Source organism: Plecotus auritus (genome assembly GCF_963455305.1).
Source record: "Plecotus auritus genome assembly, chromosome: 2".
Lineage (NCBI taxonomy): Eukaryota > Metazoa > Chordata > Mammalia > Chiroptera > Vespertilionidae > Plecotus > Plecotus auritus.
The window spans coordinates 192706096-192731857 of NC_137771.1; the positions used below are offsets into that span (position 1 = coordinate 192706096).

The following is a 25762-nucleotide window of genomic DNA, read 5'->3' on the forward strand; positions in this document are numbered from 1 at the left end:
TTTGGTGGCCTGGTAAATTCTGTAACATCACACCCTCCAAAACCGGTTTATAATTTGCCCTGATCATTAACTTTTGTGGGTTTTTTTTCTGTTTTCATAGGCATAAACCTTCTTAAATACCTGATTACTTGTTTACACAATATAAATTTCACTTTGGAAGCCCAGCCTACATTGCTACCTCCTGAAATGACACTCAGCAGCTTAGCTGAACTGCCTTGTCATCAGGTGAAACAAGATGGCTGAGCACGTGAAGTGTGAAGTGGTGTATGGGCTTCGCTCCTGGAACGCAAAACTTTATTATTTAAAAGGTGGGGCTGAAGGGATCAAAATTCTGCTACCCAAAGCTGCTTTTCCTTTCTGCCCAAGAGATCCAGACAGACACAACCTGCTGCAGGAAGGAGATCTTAGGCTGTTCCCCTTGGCCTAATTTGAACTGAGTATGGTAAACAAGAAGGCTTCCGATAGGTGTGTTGCACCTTTGTCCAGGGAAGCCCCTCTCCAACTGAATGTTGGACACTATAAAGTCAGTCCCTCTATCATCTGGTTCTTACTTCTCATCAGACCTTTAGTTGCTGTAATTCTCTTCATTTTGGACCATGCTTTTTCAACCTTCTCGTCAAATCTGTCACCTCTAGGATGTCCAACAGTGCCATCCTCTAGACAGTGTGCATGCTGTCTTCCAAGGAGAGTACTAGGCAGACCTGTAACTTACAAAACCCTTTTTTCCCCATGAATAGCCCGCCCCTCCTCTTTAGACCCCTTTCTTCTTTTTGGCAGATAGCAAGCATCTCTGGGCCCAGGGATAGGCAGGACTACACCTCTCTTGACAGCTGGAAGAAGCTACAGAAAATGAGATCCATTCATCTCTCCTTATAAAATGCAAGGGCCCAGGATTCTTGAGGGGGTGTTAGCACAGGCAACTAGTTAGTTATTAGCAAAGGAAGGAATCAAATGTAATCAGACATTAAGCCCGATTAACTAGGAAGGGTCAGTTTCACAGTCACTCCAGACAGCCCAGTAGGCAGGAAAGCCTGGCTTTCCAATCTCCCCAGGGAACAACCTGATTGCTTCTGCAGATTAATGGGTGGGTGTGGGGGGAGTGTAAACAGTGAGGGGGAAATTTCTCTGCAGAGGCTTGTGTAGTAGGAGCCAAAATGACCATAAAGTGGAGGAATCTAGCTTGGGAAAATCCGAGAAAGAGGCCAGATAGGATAAGGGCACAAAACTCCTGAAGAAATTTAGATCAAAAGTATGAGCATACCTGCACTAGTAATCACATTACATCTAGGAGTTGACGTTCCAGTTAAAAGATGATCAGATTGTATTTTAAATACAAAGTAATTGCTATTCATAACTCATGTTAAAAAGTAAAGATGCAGAAAGGTTAGAAGTTCAAAAGATACAGCATAAAGTCCCTAATCAAAAAAAGTGAGTGTTGTTAAGTTAAATCAGACAAATCAAATTTAAGACAAGCCTTATTGATCTAAAAAAATATCACTTCATTTGGTAAGTATTGCAATCAACAAGGAAGATACAATATACAGCATTCAAATTTACAAATATCTAAGAAATGACCTAATATATAAAGATATCAAAAATTGGCAGAACTACGCAGTAAAATCTATACTCACAGTAAGAGATTTTAAACCAAAAAATACAATATAGAATATCTGGATGACTGGATTTAGGAATTTAGTCTAAATGAATACATACAGAACGCTACACCTGACAACCACACAGTACATATATTTTTTTTTCTCCTGGGTCAAAAAGAAGATATCAAATAATTGAAATCAAATAAAAATAAAGTGGAAACAATACATTCTAATGAAAATCTAAGTTGCTTGTACTCTACCTCAGAATCATACCACAATGCCAAGGAGCATGTAAGTGCCTAAAGCATGGGAGACAGTTGGGAGAGGCTGTCCCATTAGAACACTGAAGGGCTTTTCTATGGAGAGGATAGCATTTGCACTGAGCTTTAGGGAATACTTGGGTTTTGTTACATGGAAACACATACGTGCAAGACATATCTGGATAATACTGAATAGAATAATAGTGAGAAAAATTGGACACCTGGAGAGAATAGCAGCATATAGGACCAGAAAGTCATTGAGGAATCTCTGGCAGTTTCTAGGTTAGTAAATGACAATGCTAACCCATTGTGGAAAAAAAAGGATCAAAATATAAAGATAGGGTTGTACTCTAAGGGATTTTTGTCACATTTATATACTAGAAAGTTTAGTTGGAGCTACTATAATTTGAAAGGAGTGACAGGTATTTGAGAAAAAATGAGAGAAGAATGTAAGAACCTGTAAAAATTGCTGAGAAACATTGAAAATTGGATAACACTTGTTAAAATAATTTTTCTTCAGAGTATACATCTCAGGTTGTTTTTAGGTCTTTTAGCAAACACACAAACAAAACTCTAGACTGAATCAAAGCTGAATCATTTTCTAAAATCAAAACTGCCGAGACAGAAAGCTAGAGGCTTGAAAAGTTCTGGGTGAGTGACAGCTCTATGCCCCCCTCAGTAAACCCAACCTGCACTCCCCAGGATACAGAGAATTGACTGTACTTTCTGTTGACTTTGGACAATAGGTTTCCCACCTATGCTCACTCTGTTTAAGAGCCTTGATGAATAGTCCTTCAAAGTGATTTCTGAAGCTTTTTTTAGCTTTTGTCCAAGGACTTCAGGCTGGCAGCTCATGAAGGCTGATCTTTAGTTCCACGAATACTCTGTTATCAGCTTCCAGCTCAAACTCCTAGGTTCACTGTGCAGCTGACTGCTTGAAGAGCCTTACAATTGGGTGTCACCATCACACAGTTCAGTGACTCCGAACACCTAGCTTATATTTGTCACAACACCATCATTCACTGAAATTGTTTATATAAGAGTGGCCGCTATATCCAAATGCATGCCATATACAAGCTGTCTGAACAAATTAAATTTTTATATCATGTTCTGGATATTTTCTTACATGTTGATGGCCGAAATATATTAAAGCCCACCTTCTCTAAAACAAGCTTTCTATTTTTTTAGCTTATTTTTTTTATGTCTCCTGAGGAATTCTTTCTTGGAGCTACTCTGGACAGGTTGATTGGTCTCATATGTAACCAAAAAAAAAAAAAAAAAACCACAACAACAACAACAACAACAATGCTGGATTCAATATAAATATAAATAATGAATATTTCCTGAAAAGCTAAAATGTACTACTTGCCAATAAATTTTAGTATAGCAACAATTTGTGGATGATATTTTCAATACATCACTTTAAATCCCTGCTCAAGAAATGATAATATGTAAGTTGAAGTAGCTTTTCAGAAATTAGAAATATAAATCTTTGAAATACGTAAAAATTATAAACAATATTATCGGTAGACATATTCTAATAAATATAATTTTCAAATATATATATATATATAAAATTTTAAATAGGAAAATAGTAACTACATATATATGTATATACATTATATGTACATCCATCCCTATGAGGAGAAATGACCCAAATTTACTTATGTAAAACTTATCACATCATCACTGATGAAATTACATTTTATGCAACTTAGCAACAGTCATTATTATATTCACCAAAAGTGATTCATAAAATATTTTCCAGTCATGGCACATGCCCAAGTTTTGGCTAGATCCCCGGTAAGGGGTATGCAGGAGGCAGCCAATTGATGTTTAACTCTCACATCTATGTTTCTCTCTCACATCAGTATTTCTCTCCCTCTCTCTTCTTCTCTCTCTAAAAGTCAATTTAAAAATCTTAAAAAAAAGAAAGAAAAGCTTATGTAGTGTAGACAGAAAGCTCTGAAAGTCTGAAGGGTCACAGATACCTGGTTGGGATCTGTAAAATGTCAAGGAATGAAATGTCAAGTTAATCGGTAGACTATTTTAGCCCAGGTGCCCTTAATATTTCTAGTTACAGAGAATCTGCATTTTGATTCAAAAGAGATTTATAAATGCTCCTATAATTTAATTTTCATTATTGCCTTACAACCTAAAATGGCACTGTGAAGGGGGGCATTATGTACTACTGTGGCTGAAATAAAATGTCAAGACAATCAATATTTGGCCTAACAGGTCCAGAGGATCCATGAAAAAATAGATAATTGTAAATAGGCTTACTGTTTCCTAGATAATGACAGATTGTTTTTAAAAAAGAATATGCTAATAAAGTATTCTGATTTTTACTCTTCGGAGATTTTGCTTTTCCTTCTGAGAAAGATCTGAAGAGGATGAATTTTTCTTTCTTTATTATCTGGCTGCAGTAAACTGTTCTCTACCTTAATAAAGAAGGATCATGTGGTGGTTTCAGCCACGGGCTTTAACTGGTAAACTTCTCAATGATCCAAACAAGTTATACTAGTAGCTCTAAAGCAGGCCTATCTTGCTGCTTCTTTAACACTAGAGTTATAAGCAGGTTTCAGTATATATCTCATTATGTCTTCTAAGCTTCATATATGTGGCTAAATTATTACAGAGATAAAACTGGAGATTGCTATTTTGCTTAGCTATGCCATCATTATGCAGACATTTGCCATATTGTGGAGCACATTGATATGGTTATTTGATGAGGAAGACAGCTGCCTAACATAACATTTTACAGTATACAAAAGTACTCAGATGTCCGTCATGATTTAATTCTCAGAACAACTTGAGAAATTAGAACCTTAGATATCCTTCTGTGGGTGCAGACACAGGCTCTTGGCAGGGAGGTGGTGCAGGGTGCTGGCAAGGGGACACTGCATGGCAGGAACATATAGAGCAGGGGTGGGCAAACTTTTTGACTTGAGGGCCACAATGGGTTCTTAAACTGGACCGGAGGGCCGGAACAAAAGCATGGATGGAGTGTTTGTGTGAACTAATATAAATTCAAAGTAAAGGAGCAGAGGGGAGAGCAAGAGAACCGGATAGAACAGCCGGATCCGGCCCGCGGGCCGTAGTTTGCCCACGGCTGATATAGAGGGTCTGAATATTTGTTGACTTAATCAATTAATTAAATCTGGGCTTCAATCTAGTCTGATATGAAGCCCAGTGCTTTCCTTACAACTAAACTATTATTATACTAGAGGCCTGATGCACGAAGATTCATGTAAGAATGGGCGGCATTCCTTCCCCTGGCTGCCAGCACCGCCTTCGCTCTGGCTGGAGCCGCCTTTCCGCCTTCACTCTGGCCCAGAGCCACCTTTCCGCCTTCCCACACTGCCCAGAGGCCTGGAGGGGCCGCTTGGCAACTGTGTATGCAAATTAACCCACCATCTTTTGGGGTAAATTTGTATACTCACTTCTGATTGGCTGGTGGGCATCGCGAAGGTACGGTCAATTTGCATTTTTCTCTTTTATTAGTATAGATTGATGTTTATATATTTTAACAAATTGATCCATAATGAATTTGTGGGCTCAGAATAGAAGAGAGAAAACACACACACACAAAAACTCCTCAAGGGCTTCTTCATTCCACTTTGAGGACATAAGCTTATCATTGTTGGCTAGATTTCTCACTTTGCTCAATCAAGAATCAGTTTAGATGGCTCTCAATCTATAGGCCTTTGAAAAGCTGTATCTCAACCAGAGGGCAATTCTGAACGTATTCAGATTTTTTGTTAGGCTTTTTTAAAACATCTTTTTAATGCTTCTGTTGCCAAGAGATAAACAGATGAAATAAAACAAGGATAGTTAAGCCCCCAGGTCTGGACACAAAAACAGAGCCCCACAAGTTGAATTTCACAGCAAATTTAACAATATGTAAAGAGAATCTCCTCTCTAGAATTCTAATGCTGAGGCTGGAGGCAGAGACAAGAGGCAGCAGCTCTTTCACCACTACAGATAGTTTAATTTCTTCAGTTTTATCCTATGTGGTCCAACAAGGCCTGACAAACTGCAGTGCAGTACAAAAAGCATCTCTTGGGCAATGAGGTGTAAAGACAGAGGGATTTTTTAGTCAATTGCAGGAATTAGGCTTTAATGCTTTCTACTAAAGGACTTCATACCCCAGATAGCTGACTGCTATCCTCTGGATCTTGGCAGGCAACAAGCCTGCTGAAGCTGAAACCGGGAAGCTATGTTAAGCAGATTTTCATGAAACTTACAGAATGCTTTATGTGCAAAGCTGCTTTTCTTTATTGCAGTCCAAAATGTGTTCCCTCTCTTTTTCAGTCTCTGAGTTTGGTCAACTCTCAGTCTTTGTCAAAATTACCTTCCAAAAATATCCCTTAAAGAGCCAGAGAAGGTAAAGGCTGTACCTTATAAAAAAATAAATGTTTTTTTAAGCACAATCATGTCAATTTAAGAGATTAAAAATGATCATCGTCCTTATAAAAATTATAAGACACACAGACAGGCATAAAATACATTACCACTTGGTGGAAGTTCTAAAGGGTGACAGGCACCGTTTTTGGTTCCATCTTTGGATGAAGAGATCAGTTTTGCCACTAGTGCTGCTGAGATGGGCTGCACTAGTAGAGAGGTGAGGTTCCATCGGTTTTGTCTAAAGCTTCCAACTGTATTCAAAAGAGAAAGGTACAGAGTCCTTTGTTAAGATAAATGGGAAGAGATCAACCAATGAACTTGTATGTATATATGCATAACCCATGGACACAGACAATGCGGTGATGAGGGCCTTGGGTGGGTGGGAAAGGGCTGGAAGAGGTTAATGGGGCAAAAAGGAGGACCTATGTCTAAAGATTAAAAAAACAATAAAAAATCAGGGGGGAAAAAACACTGGAAAAAAGTTTTCTGTAGTATTTAAACTATGAGTAGCAAGTTTATTTTGTTCATTTGTTTATTCCTTAGTTACACTCTACTAATTAAAAATGATTTGAAGTACTTAATAAAAATTCAGTCCAAATACTATTATGCATGTTAGTAAATGATAGAAGATTGCACACACACACACACACACACACACACACACTTACCTCCATTTGGAAAAATGACAATAAAGAAATTTAAAAAGCACTAATCCACATGGTCCAGGAGAATAAAAAATACAATAACAATAAGATTCTATAAGCTGTAAAGCAGATGAATAGTTGATAACAGACCAAGGAGACCAAAACCTAAGCCAGCAGAAGGGGGATGCTGCAAAGCAATTCAGTTTGTACCACAGAACCCAGAAAGGTGTAGGGATTGACAACACCGGCTACCTAGTGAAGTAGGGGCAAAGGAAGACTTGATGGAATTCTGATTGTGGGGGAGGGGTCTCTCCTCCTGCCCCCTCAGTCACCCTGTGGATGTGAACAGTGCCTGTTCCTCCCTCCTTCACTCCAGCAGAAAACTGAGGCAGGATGCCAAGCAGAGAGACACCGGATAGAGAGAAAGGAGAGTTGAATACTTCAATGAGATGACTTTACTATTGATGAGGCTCTGCAGATGTTTTACTCTCTTGACGCCCAGAACCCTTCCTTTCAGTTAGGACAACAGAAAATTCACTTCTAGTAAATATGACTAGGTCAACAGAGAATATATAAAAATACTTAAAATCTGAAGTCTACCAATAAAACCACTCATCCAAGACACCCTATGTTAAAACCCGTCTGTCAATAAATTCCATCCATACAAAGAACTGCAACCAAACTTAATTAACTCTGCCACTCTTAAGGGCACTCTCATCCAAGGACATTGCTAAAATGGCACACGGGCAGCAGACCTAGTGAGGAGAGGAGTAGGAGTCCAGAGGCTCAGGAGGGTAGTCTCCAGGAAGACAAAAATAATGGAAATACTAGGTGTGTGTTGTTGCATTGGGAGAACATGTACAGTAAGATCAGAGTTAGCATGTGAAGAGATCCTAAATACAAAGAAAAATAAAAAGTCTATGAAATGAGGCAACTATTAGCTGCAAAGGGAGTAAAAAGATTTTCAAGAAAGAAATATAATCATCATACGATGTGAATAATATTGACACAGTCATAATAATATAAACTATGACCTTGTAACACAAAAGCAATATTCTATAGGAAAAACAGACAAAAAAAGTCAAGGGTGAGGGTACTTGTGAGAGAAAATTAAAATATTTGTCTTCCATAGTGGTAAGTCAATATAATAGATAAAATTGAACCATGAATTGAACTCTTTAAAATGCTCTTGAGAAAGAGAGGCAAATATAAAAAAATAATAATAATTAACTAAAAATGTTGAAAGCAATTGAGTGTTTACCTTTGGGAGATAGGAAAGCACACAATGAAGTATAGGAGGAGGTGATATATTTTTATGAATTAAGCTTTGCGGGAATATTTTACTATATTCATCTCTAAGTTTGAGAAAATAAAAATTAAAAAACACAAATAAAAAGGAAAAACAGCCATGATAACACAAATAAGGGAAAAATACACAATTACTCAGGGTAAAGAGAATGGAGAGAATAAACTAAACTGTGCGTAAGGATAGAACTAAAAGATACCTTATTCAGTTTATATATTATCTTGACTCAGAAAAAAACCCCCCACACACAACAGAATGATTTTACCAGGCAGCCAATAATGTTTGCGAACAGAGAGTTCCATTTTTCAGGACTTTTATTAGGGAAAATAATTGCTAAAGTTTTTCTCAGAATTTAATTTGAAAGGACTCCAGGGGGTGCAGGACTCAACCATACTGGTATCTAGGCTCCAGGAGGCAGATTATAAAAGAGAAAATATATTACAGAAGTTTTTCCTTAATTTATCAACTGCAAAACCACAAGGCTAAGAAATGATATTTAGCTTAGCCCTGTGGCAACCATAGAAGCCATGGCTTTGAAGAAGAAAAATAATGAAGATTCAAGCTTCGAATCGGTTTTGTTATATAAGCGCTCTGCTGCTCTCATAATTCAGTTACCCCTTTTATATGGATGCATGGCAGTGCATTTTGATCACAGTGCAGCTCACTGCTTCCTAACCATTTACTTGTTCAAAAAGTATGAAGAGTTTCAATACGGCGATAGCAGAGCATTAAATTAGGTGTGGGTCCTTCTGAGTGGGGGTCCTGGAGACTGTACAGGTTGCATGGCCATGAGCCAGGTCCTGGTTCACACAGAAGATGCTGGTAGCAATATAGCTTGCTGAGATAAACTAAAGGGGATTTTCAGACCACAAGGAAATTGCTCTCAGCCACAGATGAGCAGCCCTGTGTCTGCCGCTCTCGGCTGTACCTGGAGTCACAGTGATAAAAATCTCAAGGCATCAACAGCGTGCACAGAGCGGAAAGCCTTTGTATAGCCATCTCCTCTGCTTCGCCCAGCATGTATTTTTTCCCTCAGCCATTGCCTTTGAAACTTTTAGTGTACACCAGACAATGAAATACTGTAGGCTCTCCTTATCTGCAGTTTTACTTTTCAGGGTTTCAGTTACCCACAGTTAACTGAGGTCTGAAAATATTAAATGGAAAAATCCATGCCTGGCTGGCGTGGCTTGATGGTTAAGCATTGACCTACGAACCAGGAGGTCACAGTTGAATTCCCGGTCAGGGAACATGCCAGGGTTGCATTCTCTGATCCCAATGATTCTTTCTCTCGATCCCTCTCCCTTCCGCCCTGAAATCAATAACATTTTTAAAAAGAAAATTCCAGAAATAAAAAATGTATAATTTTTAAATTGAGCATCATTCTGAGGAGCATAATGAAATCTCTCTCCATTCTGCTCCATTCGGCCTGAGAAGTAAATCATCACTTTGTCCAGCATCTCCACACTTGTATGCTACCCGCCTTTTAGTAACCTCCCAGCTATCTCAGGCATCACAGAGAGAAAGACCACATTCATGTAACTTTTCTTACAGTATATTGTTATAATGGTTCTATTATATAATTGTTATTGTTATGAATCTCTTACTATTCTGAAGTTATAAATTAAAATTTATCACAGGCATGTATCTATAGGAAAAAACACAGTTATATAGGGTTTGATAGTATCTGCAGTTTGGGGAATCCACTAGGGATCTTAGAACACTGACCCTGGGAATGGGGTGACTACTGCAGTATTTATGAGAAATGAACAATCTGTTATTTTGAAGTTTTTGTAGATGTTAGGTGCTGACACATTACCAACACAAAATGAAACTTCTTGAATAGCTGCATGATTTCACCTCTCCCCAGTTCAAATACAGAAGTCGACCTTGCCATTCAAGGCCCTTCACAATCTCTGACCTATATTTCCAACATTATTTCCCATCATTCTTCTTCGTGGATCTTATCCTAAAACTAGCTGTCTCCCTACATATTCTGTGATTTACATCTTCCATTTCTTGTGTAAGCCCATCCATCCACTTCACTTTCTTTTCTCCTGCATCACACATGTCAGACTCTAACTTACAAGTCACTTTCTGTAAGCTTTCTCCGACACCCTCCTATTTCTGTGATATAGCTGTACCTTTTTTGTAGTGCTCACCATTTCTAATTAACAACAACACTTCAAAATAAACACTTTGGTTTTCCCTCTAAAGTCTAAATTCCTTGAAGGCAAAGAACCAAGTCTTCTTCCTCATTGTATGATACTCAAAGCCAAGCAGATTGTGAGGAACATAAGAGGAGCTCAATAATTACTGGGAAAACAAAAGAAGGAATCAATAATTATTTGAAAGGTAGTTTCAATGCCTTTGTTTTACTGAATGCCTAGAAAATGGATCACAGGTACAACCAAAGAATAAATTATAATTTTATTAAGCTCATGCTTGCTATATGTGGATGCTTTCTCCCCAGCTAATTGCTTTCCCACAGCAGACATATTACATAGATTTTCAAAACCCAAGTGTCTCCAGCAACTCTCACTGATTATCCTTGCTCTGAAATTATGTTTTGTGGGTAAAAAAATATTTTGATTACTAAAACCATCTTTGAGATATATTTATCTGTTAGTAAAAAATCAATAGCTGCATTGTTTTTCCCTCTAAAATGCTCCATTAAACATAAGAAATAATGCATTCAAAAGTTAAATATCAGTGAACCTTAGACCATACTCAAACATAGACAAATCTTGATTTGTTGTGCTGCATAACTAACAGACTTGCATTCATTTTGAAATATCTGAAATGGCTCATTAATTTTTCACCTTCAGCTTAATAGAAATTTGACAACAATTCACTTCTGAGAGCTGATACTAAATGCAGGACTTTACAGAACACTAAGATTAAATTACAGACGGAGGGTGTTGTTTTCTCTTAAAAACTTGTTTATTGAAGAAAAGCTTAGAGAATAATTACATTTTCTCACATTATTAAGAGGCTCTGAATAATATCAAAGACATGTGCAATTTTTATTAAGTTATATTTTAAGACACATTAATTAACTATAAGAATCCATTGGCTATGAGATGAAAATCAGGAAGATTATATGCTTTGATGAAAAGTATACATACAGAAAAGATTTTGATCTTACATTCCAGCACTCTAACTTGTAGGTTGCAGCAATTATAGCATACCCTGCATGTTGTGTATGCTCAATAAAGACTGATTGACACTAACTTTTATTTCAGCAGATAAGTAGTTCTCTCTTCACCTTATGAACTCTTTGTAACTCAGATAAAGATCCAAATTGATCCATCTCTTCAATAATCCTGTCCCTGATACAATGTCACATGCATCTATAGAAAGATGCAATTGGCCGGGCCGGTATGGCTCAGTGGTTGAGTGTCACGGTTTGATTTTTGGTCAGGGCACATGCCCGGGTTGCGGGCTTGAACCCTAGTGGGGGGTATACAGGAGGCAATTGATCAATGATTCTCTCTCACCATTGATGCATCTATCTTTCTCTCCCTCTCCCTTCCTCTCTGAAATCAATCAAAATATATTAAAAAAGAAAGACAAAATTAGCTAGAGCAGGGGTGGGAAAACTTTTTGACTCGAGGGCCACAATGGGTTCTTAAACTGGACTGGAGGGCCAGAACAAAAGCATTGATGGAGTGTTTGTGTGAACTAATATAAATTCAAAGTAAACATCATTACATAAAAGGGTATGGTCTTTTTTTTATTTCAATAGTTTTATTCATTTCAAACATTTTAACAAGAAGAATGTAAACACTAATTATTATAATTTGAAACTTCAAAAAATGGAGGAATCATAGCACAATAACATACCTTATATTGAAGATGGCAAAGGCAAAATAAAATTGCCTTACAAAGGAAAGGTACAAAAGTCTTTCAAATTAAACTTAAATATAATAAAATAATTGAAAACTAAAACAAATAGAAAAGAACAAAATGTGTAAACAGTAAATTAAACATTTTCTTTAGTGCAACTTCCAAATTATGCCTGGGACGTAGATGTAGATGGCAATGTAGACTGGGATGAAAGGTTTTTGGTCTTTAAAACATCAACTTCAGTGGGAAAAATGTTGTTGGTCTCCTTTTTTAGCTAATGCATCAAAGTCTGGAGTTAGGCTATTCTCAGGATAGATCTGAGGTGTTCGTCAGTTAAGCTGTATCTGTGAGGGGCTTTGTTGATGTTCATGACGCTAAATGTCTGCTCACAAACATAGGTTAACCCAAATAGCACCAGTATCTTCTGTGCCATCCTCCGGATGTTTGGAAAAGTGGCTTCATTAAGTGAAGCATAAAAGTCTCTTAGTTCAAGAGAGCTGAATTTCTCCTTTAGGACAAAGTCAGACTGAAGATCAATGAGTTCCAGTTGCACCTCTTCTGGTGCTGTTTCAGGGTTTTGTGACAAAGGACAGGCCACCAGTTGAAGTGACTGGTCAATTTTTTCAACATCAGAAAACCGATGACTTAATTCTGCATGCAGGTCATCCAGTGATTTGCTGTATTTCTTCACATTTTGGATGGTCTCCTTCTGTGTGGCTAGTGTGGCAAAATGAGTGAAGACTTTGTCTGAAATTTGTCTGGAAAAGAAAATCAGCTTCAATTTAAAGGCTTTCACATTAGTGTACATGTCATGTACATACTGATCTTTTTCCTGTAGCTTCACATTTAGCTCATTCAAATGTGAAAATATATCTACAGCAAATGCAAAGTCACACAGCCAATTCTTGTCACTCAGCTCAGTAAATTCGTCAGACTTCCCCTTTAATTTCAAAAATGCACCAATCTCTTCTTTGAGCTCCCACACTCGTTGGAAAACTTTGCCCAAACTCAACCAGCGGACACGAGATGGTAAAGTAAGTCGTGGTGATCCGCATCAGTTTCCTCCAGAAACTTAATAAACTGACAGTGCTGAAATCCCTTTGCTGGAATGAAATTAACAAGCTTTACGACTGGATTAACAACATGATTAAGTTGTAATATAGACTTGCACAATGATTCCTGGTGAATAATACAGTGAAGAAAAATAACATCTTGGTTAGGGTTCTCCTCTTTCACTTTATCCTGAATTCTTTTTAGCAGTCCAACATTTTTCCAGTTAAATTTGGAGATCCATCTGTCGTGATATTAGCAAGTTTACTCCATGGTAGCTTCATTTTCTCGATGACAGTAGACACCCGGTCATAGAAGTCCTCTCCCGTGTTTTTCCTTTCAGTGGCTCCATGGCTAAAAACTCCTCCGTAATTTAAAAATTGTCACTAATCCTTCAGATAAAAATTAAGAGCTGAGCAGTGTCCTTTACGTCATTACTTTCATCCAATGCTAGTGAAAAAAACTTAAAGAACTCTGCCTTACTCTTTAACTTGCTGGCCAAGTCTTCATCAATCAGTTCCACTCGAAGAGTCACTGTCCTGCGCAATAAGCTGAGTTTTTCAAACTTGCCTTTGCTCTCTGGACACAAGAGACCTGCTGTCTCTATCATACATTCTTTCAAAAACTCACCTTCAGAGAGAGGTTTGCTAGCTTTTGCTAATTTGAATGATAGCATAAAACTTGCTTTGGTAGTTGTCTCTTGAATTGCAGTTTGTCTGTGAAAGACATTTTGTTGAGCCTGTAATTTAGCCATCAACCTCTGTGCAGTAGCCTCCCGTTCTTGAGGTGACTGCTTGCTAGCATAGTTGCCATGCTTTGTGGCAAAGTGACGGCTGAGATTGTACTCTTTGAAGACTGCAAGTGTTCCCTGGCATATCAGACATACCGACATTGATCGGACTTCGGTGAAAAAATATTTTGTTGTCCACTCCCTCTTAAACACTCGACATTCACTGTCCACTTTCCTTTTCTTTGGTCCACTCATGTTTAATATTGGGCTAAAACCAACAGTACCGTTCTCTTTTTTTTTTTTAAATATATTTTATTGATATTTCACAGAGAGGAAGGGAGAGAGATAGAGAGCTAGAAACATTGATGAGAGAGAAACATCGATCAGCTGCCTCCTGCACACCTCCCACCAGGGATGTGCCCGCAACCAAGGTACATGCCCTTGACCGGAATCGAACCCGGGACCTTTCAGTCCGCAGGCCGACGCTCTATCCACTGAGCCAAACCGGTTTCGGCCAGTACCGTTCTCTTATGAAATTCTTTACTAAAATAAGACAGTAAAATATAAAAACAAGTGATTAAATTTGCTCTACTATAACATTTTTGGTCTTCTAAAAAATATATATATAACAAAATCATCTAAAAAAGTTCAGACATGGGACAGAGGCACACACTGATCATAGAGAACAACCCCTTTTCTCCATAGGAAACCTGTGTATCTTTCACACAGGCCCTTTGTTTATGGTAACACACATAGCTGCACATTGCTGTGTCTTCCAGACACACTTGTATGGGAGGTGCTAGGGCAGTACAAAACATGGGTAACCAGTAGTTACCACTAGCACTTCCGTTAATGGCAAAAAACAGCCGCAGTGCACATAGTGTGAAAGAGCCCATTATCAATGTCAGATTGCATCCACTGGACTCTATAAAAACAACCAAGTGCCACTTTTAAATGCCCATTGCAACAGTTTTTCTTATTAAAAGCTGGAAATGGCTGGATATTTATATATATACCCCTACTGTGACAGCCTGGCAGAGCATTACAAAGGAGAAAACCCAGCATCTGGTGATGTCCATAAGTACAAGACTTCAGGCTGTCATTACCAGGAAAGGCTTTCATCCAAGTATTAGATATGAACATTTGATTTTCAGTTTTTCATTTGTCCAATTACTTCTGAAACCCTGAAATTAAGCGATTTTGTAATAAAATCTTTAGTTCATCACATTTCTATACAATCTTTTTGTTCAACCCACTGAATTAGGGTTCGTTCACACTAGCCGTGCTGCCGTTGCAGTGTGGTGCAGTACTGCAATGCAGTGCAGCTAGGGTTAATGCAGGGTACACAGGTTTTCATCATGTTTGCGTTGATGCTAATGTGCAGTGGTGCATGTTAACACAAATGCCCTGTAGCACGCATTTTTACAGGCGCAAGGGGGAGAAGCAAACGCAGCGCAAAATGCATTTGTTTTGCCACTAACACATGCGGTTAGTGGCCACGGTAGCGTTACTGATACCGCATCCATATCAGCAAAAAATGCAGCCACAGCATGGCTAGTGTGACATGTCCTCTGTGTGTCTTTTTCCCTGCTGCGCGCATCCACAGTGGGAAAAAAAACTGCAGTGGATACAAGCCCTAAAAGCTGAAAGTCTTTGTTGTTTTATTAACAAGTCATTGTGATGTACAGAATGTGGGAACAGGAAAAAATTGTGTTTGAGTAGAGCTCTTAATCTTACCTCAGAAAGGCTCTGATACTGTGCTCTCCAGGGGCGTGTCTCCCTACATCACCACAATAACGTGTCTACGCATTCCCAGGGTGATGTCGGGAGACGCGTCCGTGGGAATCACAAGGAGCCTCTGGAAGATTGAGAGGTTGTTCCTTCTACTGAATGGGCGGACTCAGAAGAAGGAGCTGCGGCCGTGTTTCCCGATGTTGCCATGTTAACACTGCTGCTGGTGAAGGAGCGGAGGGGAGAGCAAGAGAACCCTCCGCTCTTTCGGCTCCGCGGGATGGATAGAACAGCCGAACGGGCCGGATCCGGCCCGTGGGCCGTAGTTTGCCCATGGCTAGGCTAGAGAGTTCCAAGTTGACTCCATTGCTGTCTCACTGTTTGAAATGTAACCTATAAATGATTTCATTATAATAATGTTGTCATTTCCATCTACAACACTGGAACAACCAAGGTGACATGGAAGGGTCTCCATTTATGCTAATTTACTGAAATAAAGAGTACATTAGCTCAAGAGGCCCAGAGCCTAAACCACAGTTGGTGAAACTTAGAAGTAATGAGGTTAAAAATAAGTAAAATGCGTTCTAATTGGACATATTTAACAGCTTTTGCATTATACTTTTCAAACTGTTGATGCCCACTTCAATCACATCTGGTTATGTGTGTAAAGAAAGCATTCACTCTTAGCTGCAAGCACTTTTTGTGTGTGGCAAGATGGAATTATTTTAAACTCAACTGAAAAATTAGTGTATACAGCAAATGTTATTTACCTTCAGAAACTAGATATCTTAGACACTAAGATCCGTAGAATTAAGGCACCATTAAGATGAGATAATGTGGAAATATGTTCTGGTAAATAAGTCTTTTGTGGATCACTGATGAGACTATGTCTCCATTGGCAAGGATAGCACAATTTCTGTATAACTTGACCCTCAGCAACTGACTGTGCATGTGTGTGTGTGTGTGTGTGTGTGTATGTGTGTGTTAACATGAAATCCATGAGACATAATAATGTAAGCATAGATCCTATAGATCCTTTCTCTTCAATATATAGTCCCTGGACCAATAGCATCAGAATAACCTGGGAACTCATTACAAATGCAGAATCTCAAGCCCCAGCCCAGACCTTCTGAATCAGTATCTGTAGTCTAAGACCCCAAGGTGACTCATTTGAACATTACATAAGCAACTGGTCTAAATCATTATATATTTTACATAATTTTGGTAGCAAAGAGGATGTAGAAAGCACTTTTCCCAGAATTAAAGGTGACAGAATCTTTGACTATATTAATAAACCCAAAATCAATAGTTTTCTCAGAGTTTTCTTCAAAAAGGGTAACCAATCTATACATATGAAGACACTATATAGCAAGTTTTTAAATTGGATTAAGAGCATTTCTTTTTGCTTTTGTCTTTTCCTCAAAAATAAATCTGGTGATTTAAAGATCAAAATTACATTGACAACACTTTATTTCAACCACAGATAAATTCTTTAATCACTAACTGATTTGACTTCTTTTTTCTAGGATTTCAACTATTATAAATAACTAAAGGCTCATTGCACAGATTCGTGCACCGGTGGGGTCCCTTGCCCTGGCCTGTGGGGATTGGGCCAAAACCAGTTCTCCAGATTGTGAGAGGGCACAGACCAGGCCAAGGGACCCCATTAGTGAATGATTGGGGTTGGGGAGGGACCACAGGAGGGCTTCAGGGTGTGTCTGGCCCGTCTCACCCAGTCCTGATTGGCTGGACCCCAGCAGCAAGCTAACCTACTAATTGGAGTGTCTGCCCCCTGGTGATCAGTGCACATAATAGCGACTGGTTGAACGGTCAAATGGTTGCATGGACAATTATCATATTAGGCTTTTATATGTACGTATACTAGAGGCCCAATGCATGAAAATGTGTGCAAGAACAGGCCTTTCTTCCTCCAGCTGCTGGCACCAGCTTTCCTCGGGCACACAGGACCTGGGCTTCCCTCCTCCAGCAGCTGGCAGACACCCTGGACCTGGGCTGGCTTCCTCTGGCCAGCCACAGGCACCCAGGACCCTGGCTTCATCAGGAAGGACATCCTGAATGATGTCAGGAAGACATCTGGTCTAATTAGCATATTACCCTTTTATTATTATAGACTAGAGGCCTGATGCACAAAATTCGTGCAAGAGTAGGTCTTCCTTCCCCTGGCTGCCAGCACCGGCTTCCCTCTGGCACCTGGGACCTGGGACCCAGGCTTCCTTCTGGCTGCTGGCAGACACTTGGGACCTGGGCTTCCCTCGCAGCCCCGGATTTGTCCAGAAGGTTGTCTGGAAGGACGTTTGGAAGGACGCCATGTCTAATTAGCATATTATGCTTTTATTATTATAGATATATAGATTATAGCAAATGATTGACAAATATAAAGTGCAAATACATCCATTTTATAAAGAGCCAAGCAATCAGAGACCTTAAAAAGCAGAGATTTTAAAAACATATTTTGTGTTGCACTTTTGTGAAAAAGACCCGAATACCTAATGAACAAGTTGCTATCAGTGATGTTATCCCAGATTATGTATTTTGTTTGACTTTCTCCAGAGGCCTGCCAGTTTGACAGAAATCAGACCATTAAATAACAGGCACAGATGTTTCACTTTTATGTTAGCGCACTAAATTTATAGTTATTTCCCCTAACTGACTAGTGCACTAAATTGGCTATCGTTATTTTGTTGTCCTTGTAAATATAGCTAACTGATCCTTCATTATTTCAGTATCTCATAGACTGCTGTTTACAAATATCACTATCTACCTCATACTAGTCAAGTTCAGTGCTGTGTTATTTAGGTTGTTATTAAAAAGGAAATACTTAACACTTACATGTGCTTTGTGCTATGCAGTCTTCTCAGAGCTCCTTAGCACTCTATCTTATACACACATATATATATATATATAAATGCATATACACACATAGGATTTTTATTAGTGATAGTTATTCTTATAATTAAAATTACTATTTTATAAAATTATATCATATTTCTTACCTCCTCTTAAACCAGGGGTGGGCAAACTTTTTGACTCGAGGGCCACAAAGGGTTCTTAAACTGGACCAGAGGGCCGGAACAAAAGCATGGATGGAGTGTTTGTGTGAACTAATATAAATTCAAAGTAAAGGAGCGGAGGGGAGAGCAAGAGAACCCTCCGCTCTTTTGGCTCCACGGGCCAGATAGAACAGCCGAACGGGCCGGATCCAGCCCGCGGGCCGTAGTTTGCCCACGGTTGTCTTAAACCAATATAAATTGTAGGTGTAAAAACTGACTGATTCCATTTTCCTCAACTCTTAGATATCAGGTACTCTGGGAAGCCTAGTCCTTGTATGTGCCCCAACATAAACCCTTGTTTATACATTTAGTAGACACTGTTCTGTTCTAATTTCCTTTTTTATTTTCAGCTCACTGACCAGAATGTAAACTTCTTGAGGGCAAATTCACTTTTGTGTCCCTATGGTTTAGCACACACTGCATAGTAAAAAAGGAGGGGCTCAGTGACTGTCTTGGGGTGAATGATCATCCCGATGTTGAAGTGAATAATTTTGTTTTCTCTAATCATAAGCCTAAAACTCATGATCTGAAACTTGTAATAACAAACATCTTAAGAATGAAAACACAGATGGTCTCATTTTATTTTATTGGTCCTCTCTTCAGCTAAAGCAACCTGTCATGTTCCCTAGTAATTGTTATTTTAATTATTAGTTAAGGCATTGTACAAGTAGTCATATTTACCTTCACATGAGCATAATATTTAATTGTATTATTCACTGAAATTTGGTTAAGTCCTATAATTGAATTGGTCGTTATTTACAGAATTATGAGGATATATTTTCATAAATATTTTAAATGTTTATGTTTTTAAAACACATTAATATAATTACTTTTAAAGCCCTTTCCGATGTTTCAGTAGATGATGGTCATCATTACAACATCTTCTCTAAAGGCATTTTTGTAGTCTGATTCTTTCTCCTCAAGAAACAGAAATTCCTTTGGCATAGGTTTATCTCACTGAATTTATATTTAGAAATGTGTCATTTTAAGTAAAAAATGAAATGTACAACAGCAGTGATAATATTCAGATATTGACAAATATTTTCTTAATTCTATTTCAGAAGAATAATAGGTTATATGAGAACTGATTTCCTGTTTCACATAATTTTAAATATTTCTATTCTTTTGTATTCATCATTTATCTATACTGAGACTATTTAATTTCCAAGAAGATGGGCATTTGGAAATAAACCATAAGCTATATGATAAGAGGAACAAACTAAGAGACAGATAAGATATCCAGTTTGTGCTTTTCTTCCAGGAGACTAGTATAGATTCATAACTAGAATAATTGGCCATCTGCACATCATATAGCAGCAACACAATCCTCTTGAGAGGCATTCCCCTGAGAAGTTTTCCATCTTATACTTGAAGGGAATGAACATTGGAATGATTTGCAGTTTTACGTTATAGAGAAAAAGTTGTGTGTGTGTGTGTGTGTGTGTGTGTGTGTGTGTGTGTGTGTGTTTAAGATAGCAAATAAACTGTGTGGATGTGTCTTTTCTGTTTGGTAGTGGTTGTGAAAATATGCAACCATTAATTTACAATACTAAAATTCTTCATACCAGATTGCAATGAGATCATGATATTTTATGAGGCTAATTAGATGAATAGGGAGAAAACCAGTGCTTTATTTCTGGATTTACTTATTTTTTCAGTTGTTTTCTAATAATAAAATTGGGAAATCGTTAACACTTGCTCTCTTGACCTAGATGTTAGGTCACATGAGCTATCACATATGGAGTGCTTCCCATCTTTCCATGGTTTCTTGTGTATTTTCTGTTCTGACATGGAATGAGGAGATAGAACCTAGGCATTTAGGGACTGGACCAAAGAGGGGAAGCTAAATAGAGAAGTCTAGCAGCAACATGATGCAGTTTGCTGGCTACTGCTGGCCGTGCCTGGTTCCAGAAAACAAACAAACAAACAAACAAACAAACAAACAAAAAACTGCTGGAACAAACAGGATTACCTAGGGTTAAACCTGGTGGGGTGGGAAGGACTGAGTCCAGCTGGGAAGGGACAGTAACATCAGACCTGAAGTGACAGTCCCAAATCAGGTCCCACCCATCAGCCAGAACTCACATTCTAAAATGATTGGATATTACATGGAATACCTCGAAAAGGCCAATCAAAAGCTTTCAAGGTATACATATATCCATAGACAAAGAGCTTCAGCAGTACCCCCTTTGGGCAGCCTTTCAGCTTCCTCTTGCTGTAGCGAGTCTGTCAGTCTCTCAATAAACTTTGCTTTTGCCTGCTGTCTTTGTCCCTGAATTCATTCTTTGATTTTTGCGATACAAAGAACTCAGACAGAATACTGCATTTTGGTTTCAGAAACACTGACCGAAGGAAGGGACACTAGCCTAGAGTCCAGAGACCAATATCTGGTCACTCAGGGAAAGTTTTCACCTATTTTATAGCCTTAAAATGATCATATACACAATGTCTAAGGATTTCCATTTCCAAGATTTTGTTTCAAAATTTGTCCATGAGTAATTCTATCTAATAAAGAGGGAATATGCTAATTGACCATCACACCCTCACAGATGGCAGCGCCCACATTCAAAAAGGAGCGGATATGCTAATTGACTACCAGGCCCTCAAAGATGGCAGTGCCCACAGCCACAAGATGGTGGCGCCCAGTTCTTTCAACCCCCCAGCCGCCCAGAGCTGGCCCGAGGTACAGGCAAGCCTTGGATGTCAGCTGCCCAGCTGCCCAGGGCCACCTGAGGATCAGATAACCAGGGACGGCCGAGGCTTGCACTGCTGGCAGTGGCAGCAGCAGAGGTGTAATGGGGGCATCGCCTTCCCCTGATTGCTGGGTTGCCTCCTGCCCCTGAGGGCTCTTGGACTGTGAGAGGGGACAGGCTGGGCTGAGGGACCCTCCCTCCAGTGCATGAATTTTCATGCACTGGGTCTCTAGTCATTTAAATAAACTCCTAGTTTCCTCTCTAAAATGTGTTTCCAAATACCACACAAGGATTTAACAGAAATATTTCTCATCTTGATATTGAAAAAGGCTGTTTGTATTTACATGGCTATATCTAAATTTAAGGTGACTATACCACTGTAATTCCAGAAAAATCCTTCATATTTGGAGTGGGTAATATGAACATTTTCAATAAATTCCCCTTATGGATTATAATTTTCCTTACAATATCATTGAATTATTTTTTATGATCAATCACACATAGAATTATGACTTGGAAAAAAAGAGGCAAAGATCCATGTGAAAGCCTGGAAAAGGAGAATTGTTAAGACTTAACAGCCCATTGAACCAAGTAGTGGCAATGAGGTAGTAGAGTAAGCAAGCTGATTTGAATCCAGGATGTGTAGAAAATGAAAGTCCTATTAATAACACAGATTTGATAGGAAAACTATTTTGGAGATAAAGAGGAGCCAGAATATTTTAAATAATTAATTTAGCAATGGGCTGTACTGGACAATTATTACTATAAAGCTTTTATAAATAAAGCAAAAAAAAAATGTTTCTTTCCTCTTTAAACTACTGGTTGGTTTATGAACATTGCCAATGTCTGCACAAGTGACTTCCTTTAAACTGCAGTCTTCCAGGCCATAAAGTGAGGATAAAAGCTGCTAAATACCTAGCTGATAGCAAGGCTTTAGGATTAATGAGAGCACCCATAAAGCGGTTTGAGCTCCACAGAATACGTGCAATATAAATGAGCCACATTATTTCACTGACAAATCCTATCTATATACTGTCCAACAGAACTGAAACAAATGCAGTTTCCTGTTGCTCCTTCTGATAGTGCATATTGTCTTGCTGTCACCTCTTTTCATTCTTTTGAGGTTCCCATGAGGAAAAATAAGCATTTCTGTTTCATGTCCCAGTTATGGAGTGTACCGAGATACACAAATCAAACAGATAATAGGACAATCTATGTCCATGTTCTCAAAAAGCCTTTTGTATAAATGAACTAATAAGAGCAACACACTTACAAGGTTGCTTCAAAGAAAATATAAATCATATGAAAGCAAGATGGCTATTTTTAGAATGTGTTATGTTAAAGTCGAATTCATTTTTCAATACAAAAGAAGACATTAACTACTTTCTGCAGGTGCTCAGAATTTATTTGAACTATTCAAAATTTCAACATTATTTCAAGCTTCAATGACAATATCAATAACCAGTTAGATTTATAAGATTCCATGTTACAGTTATACAACCTATTGTGATTCAATGTCAATATTAACATTGAATATTTCTCCAAAAGCAATAAGAAAGTCTAAAAGCATTAACTAATGTGACACTAATATCATATCATAATATATAGATTCAACAGTCTACATCTGTGTTTTAGTTATCAACAGAAAATTCAGAATTTTAAAATATAGTTACAACAAACTTTCATGAATCTACTTCCATGCTAATCTTACATGTTTAGCGATTTATATAATTTTAAGATGAGAAAAATGCAGTAGGGAAATTATAGTGTGTAGAGACATAAAATATAAGTGAGATTCATCATATGGATTTTAGCCAAAATACAAACTACAGTTATATGTTATCAAGTTTAAAATATGAGTAAGAATTATAATAGAAATATTAAAGATTCCCTTTAGTAGTGAGATTGAAATACCTAATTTCTATATGGAATACTTTCATTAGCCCATGATTCAAAATAATACCATAGAGAGAGTATGGTGATTACCAGAGGGAGGGAGGAGTGAGGGGGAGGTAGAATAGGGTAAAGGGAGGGGCAGATAAATAGTGATGGAAAGAGACTTGACTTTAAACCAGCCGTGGGCAAACTATGGCCTGCAGGCCAGATCCGGCCTTTTCGGCTGTTCTATCCGGCCCGCGGATCCGAAAGAGCAGAGGGTTCTCTTGCTCTCCCCTCCTCTCCTTTACTTTGAATTTATATTAGTTCACACAAACACTCCATCCATGCTTTTGTTTCGGCCCTCTAGTCCAGTTTAAGAACCCATTGTGACCCTCGAGTCAAAAAGTTTGCCCACCCCTGCTTTAAACGGTGAATGCACAATATAATATTCAGATGATGTATTATAGAAATCTATAAAATATAAAATTTTCTTAACCAATGTTATCCCAGTAAATTCAATTAAAAAAAAAATCCCAAAACATGTTAATTGGGGAAATGGCCAGAAGGAAAACACACACACACACACACACACACACACACACACACATATATATACTGAGTGGCCAGATTATTATGATCTCTGAATGCATAATAATCTGGCCACTCAGTATATATCCTATATAATAAAAGGCTAATATGCAAATTATCCCCTCAATCAGGAGTTCCACCAGCAGGAAGGCCAGCCAACCGCCCATGTCCCCTCCCCCTGGCCAGGCTGACTGGACCCCTCCCATGCACGAATTCACACACTGGCCCCCAATATATATATATATATATATATATATATATATATATATATGTATATGTATATGTATATATGTATATATATATATATGTATATATATATATGCATACACACACACACACACACACACACACACACTGAGTGGCCAGATTATTATGCGTTCAGAGATCATAATAATCTGGCCACTCAGTGTATATACATTAGAGGCCCAGTGCAGGAAAATTCATGCACTGGAGGGGGTGGTCCCTCAGCCTGGCCTGCCCCCTCTCACAGTCTGGGAACCCTCAGGGGCAGGAAGCAACCTGGGGATCAGGGGAAGGCAATGCCCCCATCACACCTCTGCTGCTGCCACTGCCGGCAGCACAAGCCTTGGCCGGCCCTGGTTACCTGAGCCTCGAGCAGCCCTGGGCAGCTGTGCAGCCACCATCCAAACCTTGCCTGTGCCTCGTGCCAGCCCTAGGTGACTGGGAAGCCGCCATCTGAGGCTTGCCTGCATCTCGGGCGTCAGCTGGGCAGCTGCCCTCCGAGGCTTGCCTGTGCCTTTGGCCAGGCCTCATCAGCTGGGGGGCTGAGGGCGGGTACGGCAACACCACATGCCTGCCACCCCCCCGCTCGGTGGGGCAAAAGGACTGGGGGACTCCAGCGGGGCTAAGGGGACTGGGCTCTGCCATCTTGTGGCTATGGGCACCTCCATCTTTGTGACAGTGTGATGTTCAATTTGCATATTCCCTCTTTATTAGATAGGATATATATATACATATACTGTATATATAGTATTATAATTAATGTAAAATTTAAAAAAAACAACGTTGTTTACAGGAGAGTGTGGTATGAGAAGAATTGGGGCTCTGAAAGCTCATTCATATTACATGAGAGAAATGGATTGGAAGTTATAAGAGGAAGCACTAAAATCAGTTAGATAGCAGTTGCAATTTTTAGGTGATAATTACTATTGGCTTTGACCAGAATAGAGGCAGTGTAGATAGAGAAAAACAGGATTTAGGAGTTTTTTTAGGAGGTAGAATCCACAATACTGATATGAAAGATATCAGAGTTGAGTGAGTGGTAGCAATCTAGGAAACTTCTGGCTTGACGGTGCTGGTGAATTCTTTCCACCCTTCACATGATTAGTTAACTCTGGGCTGAACTCCTCAATCCCACCCTGCACTGTCCACTCAGATATCTCTCTGTCTCCCTGTCCCAGTCTAAAATGTCTGAACTGTGGAAAGGTACTTTGTTGTGGTGGATGACAAGCTGTATGAGATGGTCTATAGACTGGGTATTTTGCCCTTCTGAAATGGAATGGAGTCTGAGATCTTTGAGAAAATGCATACTTAATACTATATTGATTAATTATTTCATTTCAGTATTACACAGCAGATGATTTTTCTTTCTTATTTTTCCAAGAACCTTTATTGAACATCTTTCATGTTCTAGCTATGTGCTAAAGGTACAATAGTGACACTGAAGTCAAACTACTTGCCATCACTGAGCCTATGGTAAGCAGGTAGTTTCTGGAAGTATGAGATGCTTTTAGGAGTTGGAAATTTGGGGGATGCTAGAATTGTTCTACATTTAAACCTGGGTGATGAATACATAGCCATAAACATGAAGCATTTAGTGATACCTACACTTCAGATTAGTGTCCTTTATGATCTTCATTGTATATACGGTGTCCAAAAAAAGTGAAAAAGATTGAGTCAGAAAAGAAATGATCCATACAAACACAGAGGAGCAGTTAACATG

General features: G+C 38.8%; 1 protein-coding gene across 1 annotated transcript in view; it reads right to left on the reverse strand.

The window, feature by feature from the left end:
• NAALADL2 (N-acetylated alpha-linked acidic dipeptidase like 2) overlaps nt 1-25762 on the reverse strand; it is a gene marked incomplete at its 3' end in the record, with an annotated part of 846771 nt that overhangs the window by 329980 nt on the left and 491029 nt on the right. Inside the window, exon 6 of the mRNA XM_080654263.1 lies at nt 6370-6513. Within this exon, the coding sequence (XP_080510389.1) occupies nt 6370-6513 (144 nt within the window). The remainder of the gene's footprint in view (nt 1-6369; nt 6514-25762) is intronic.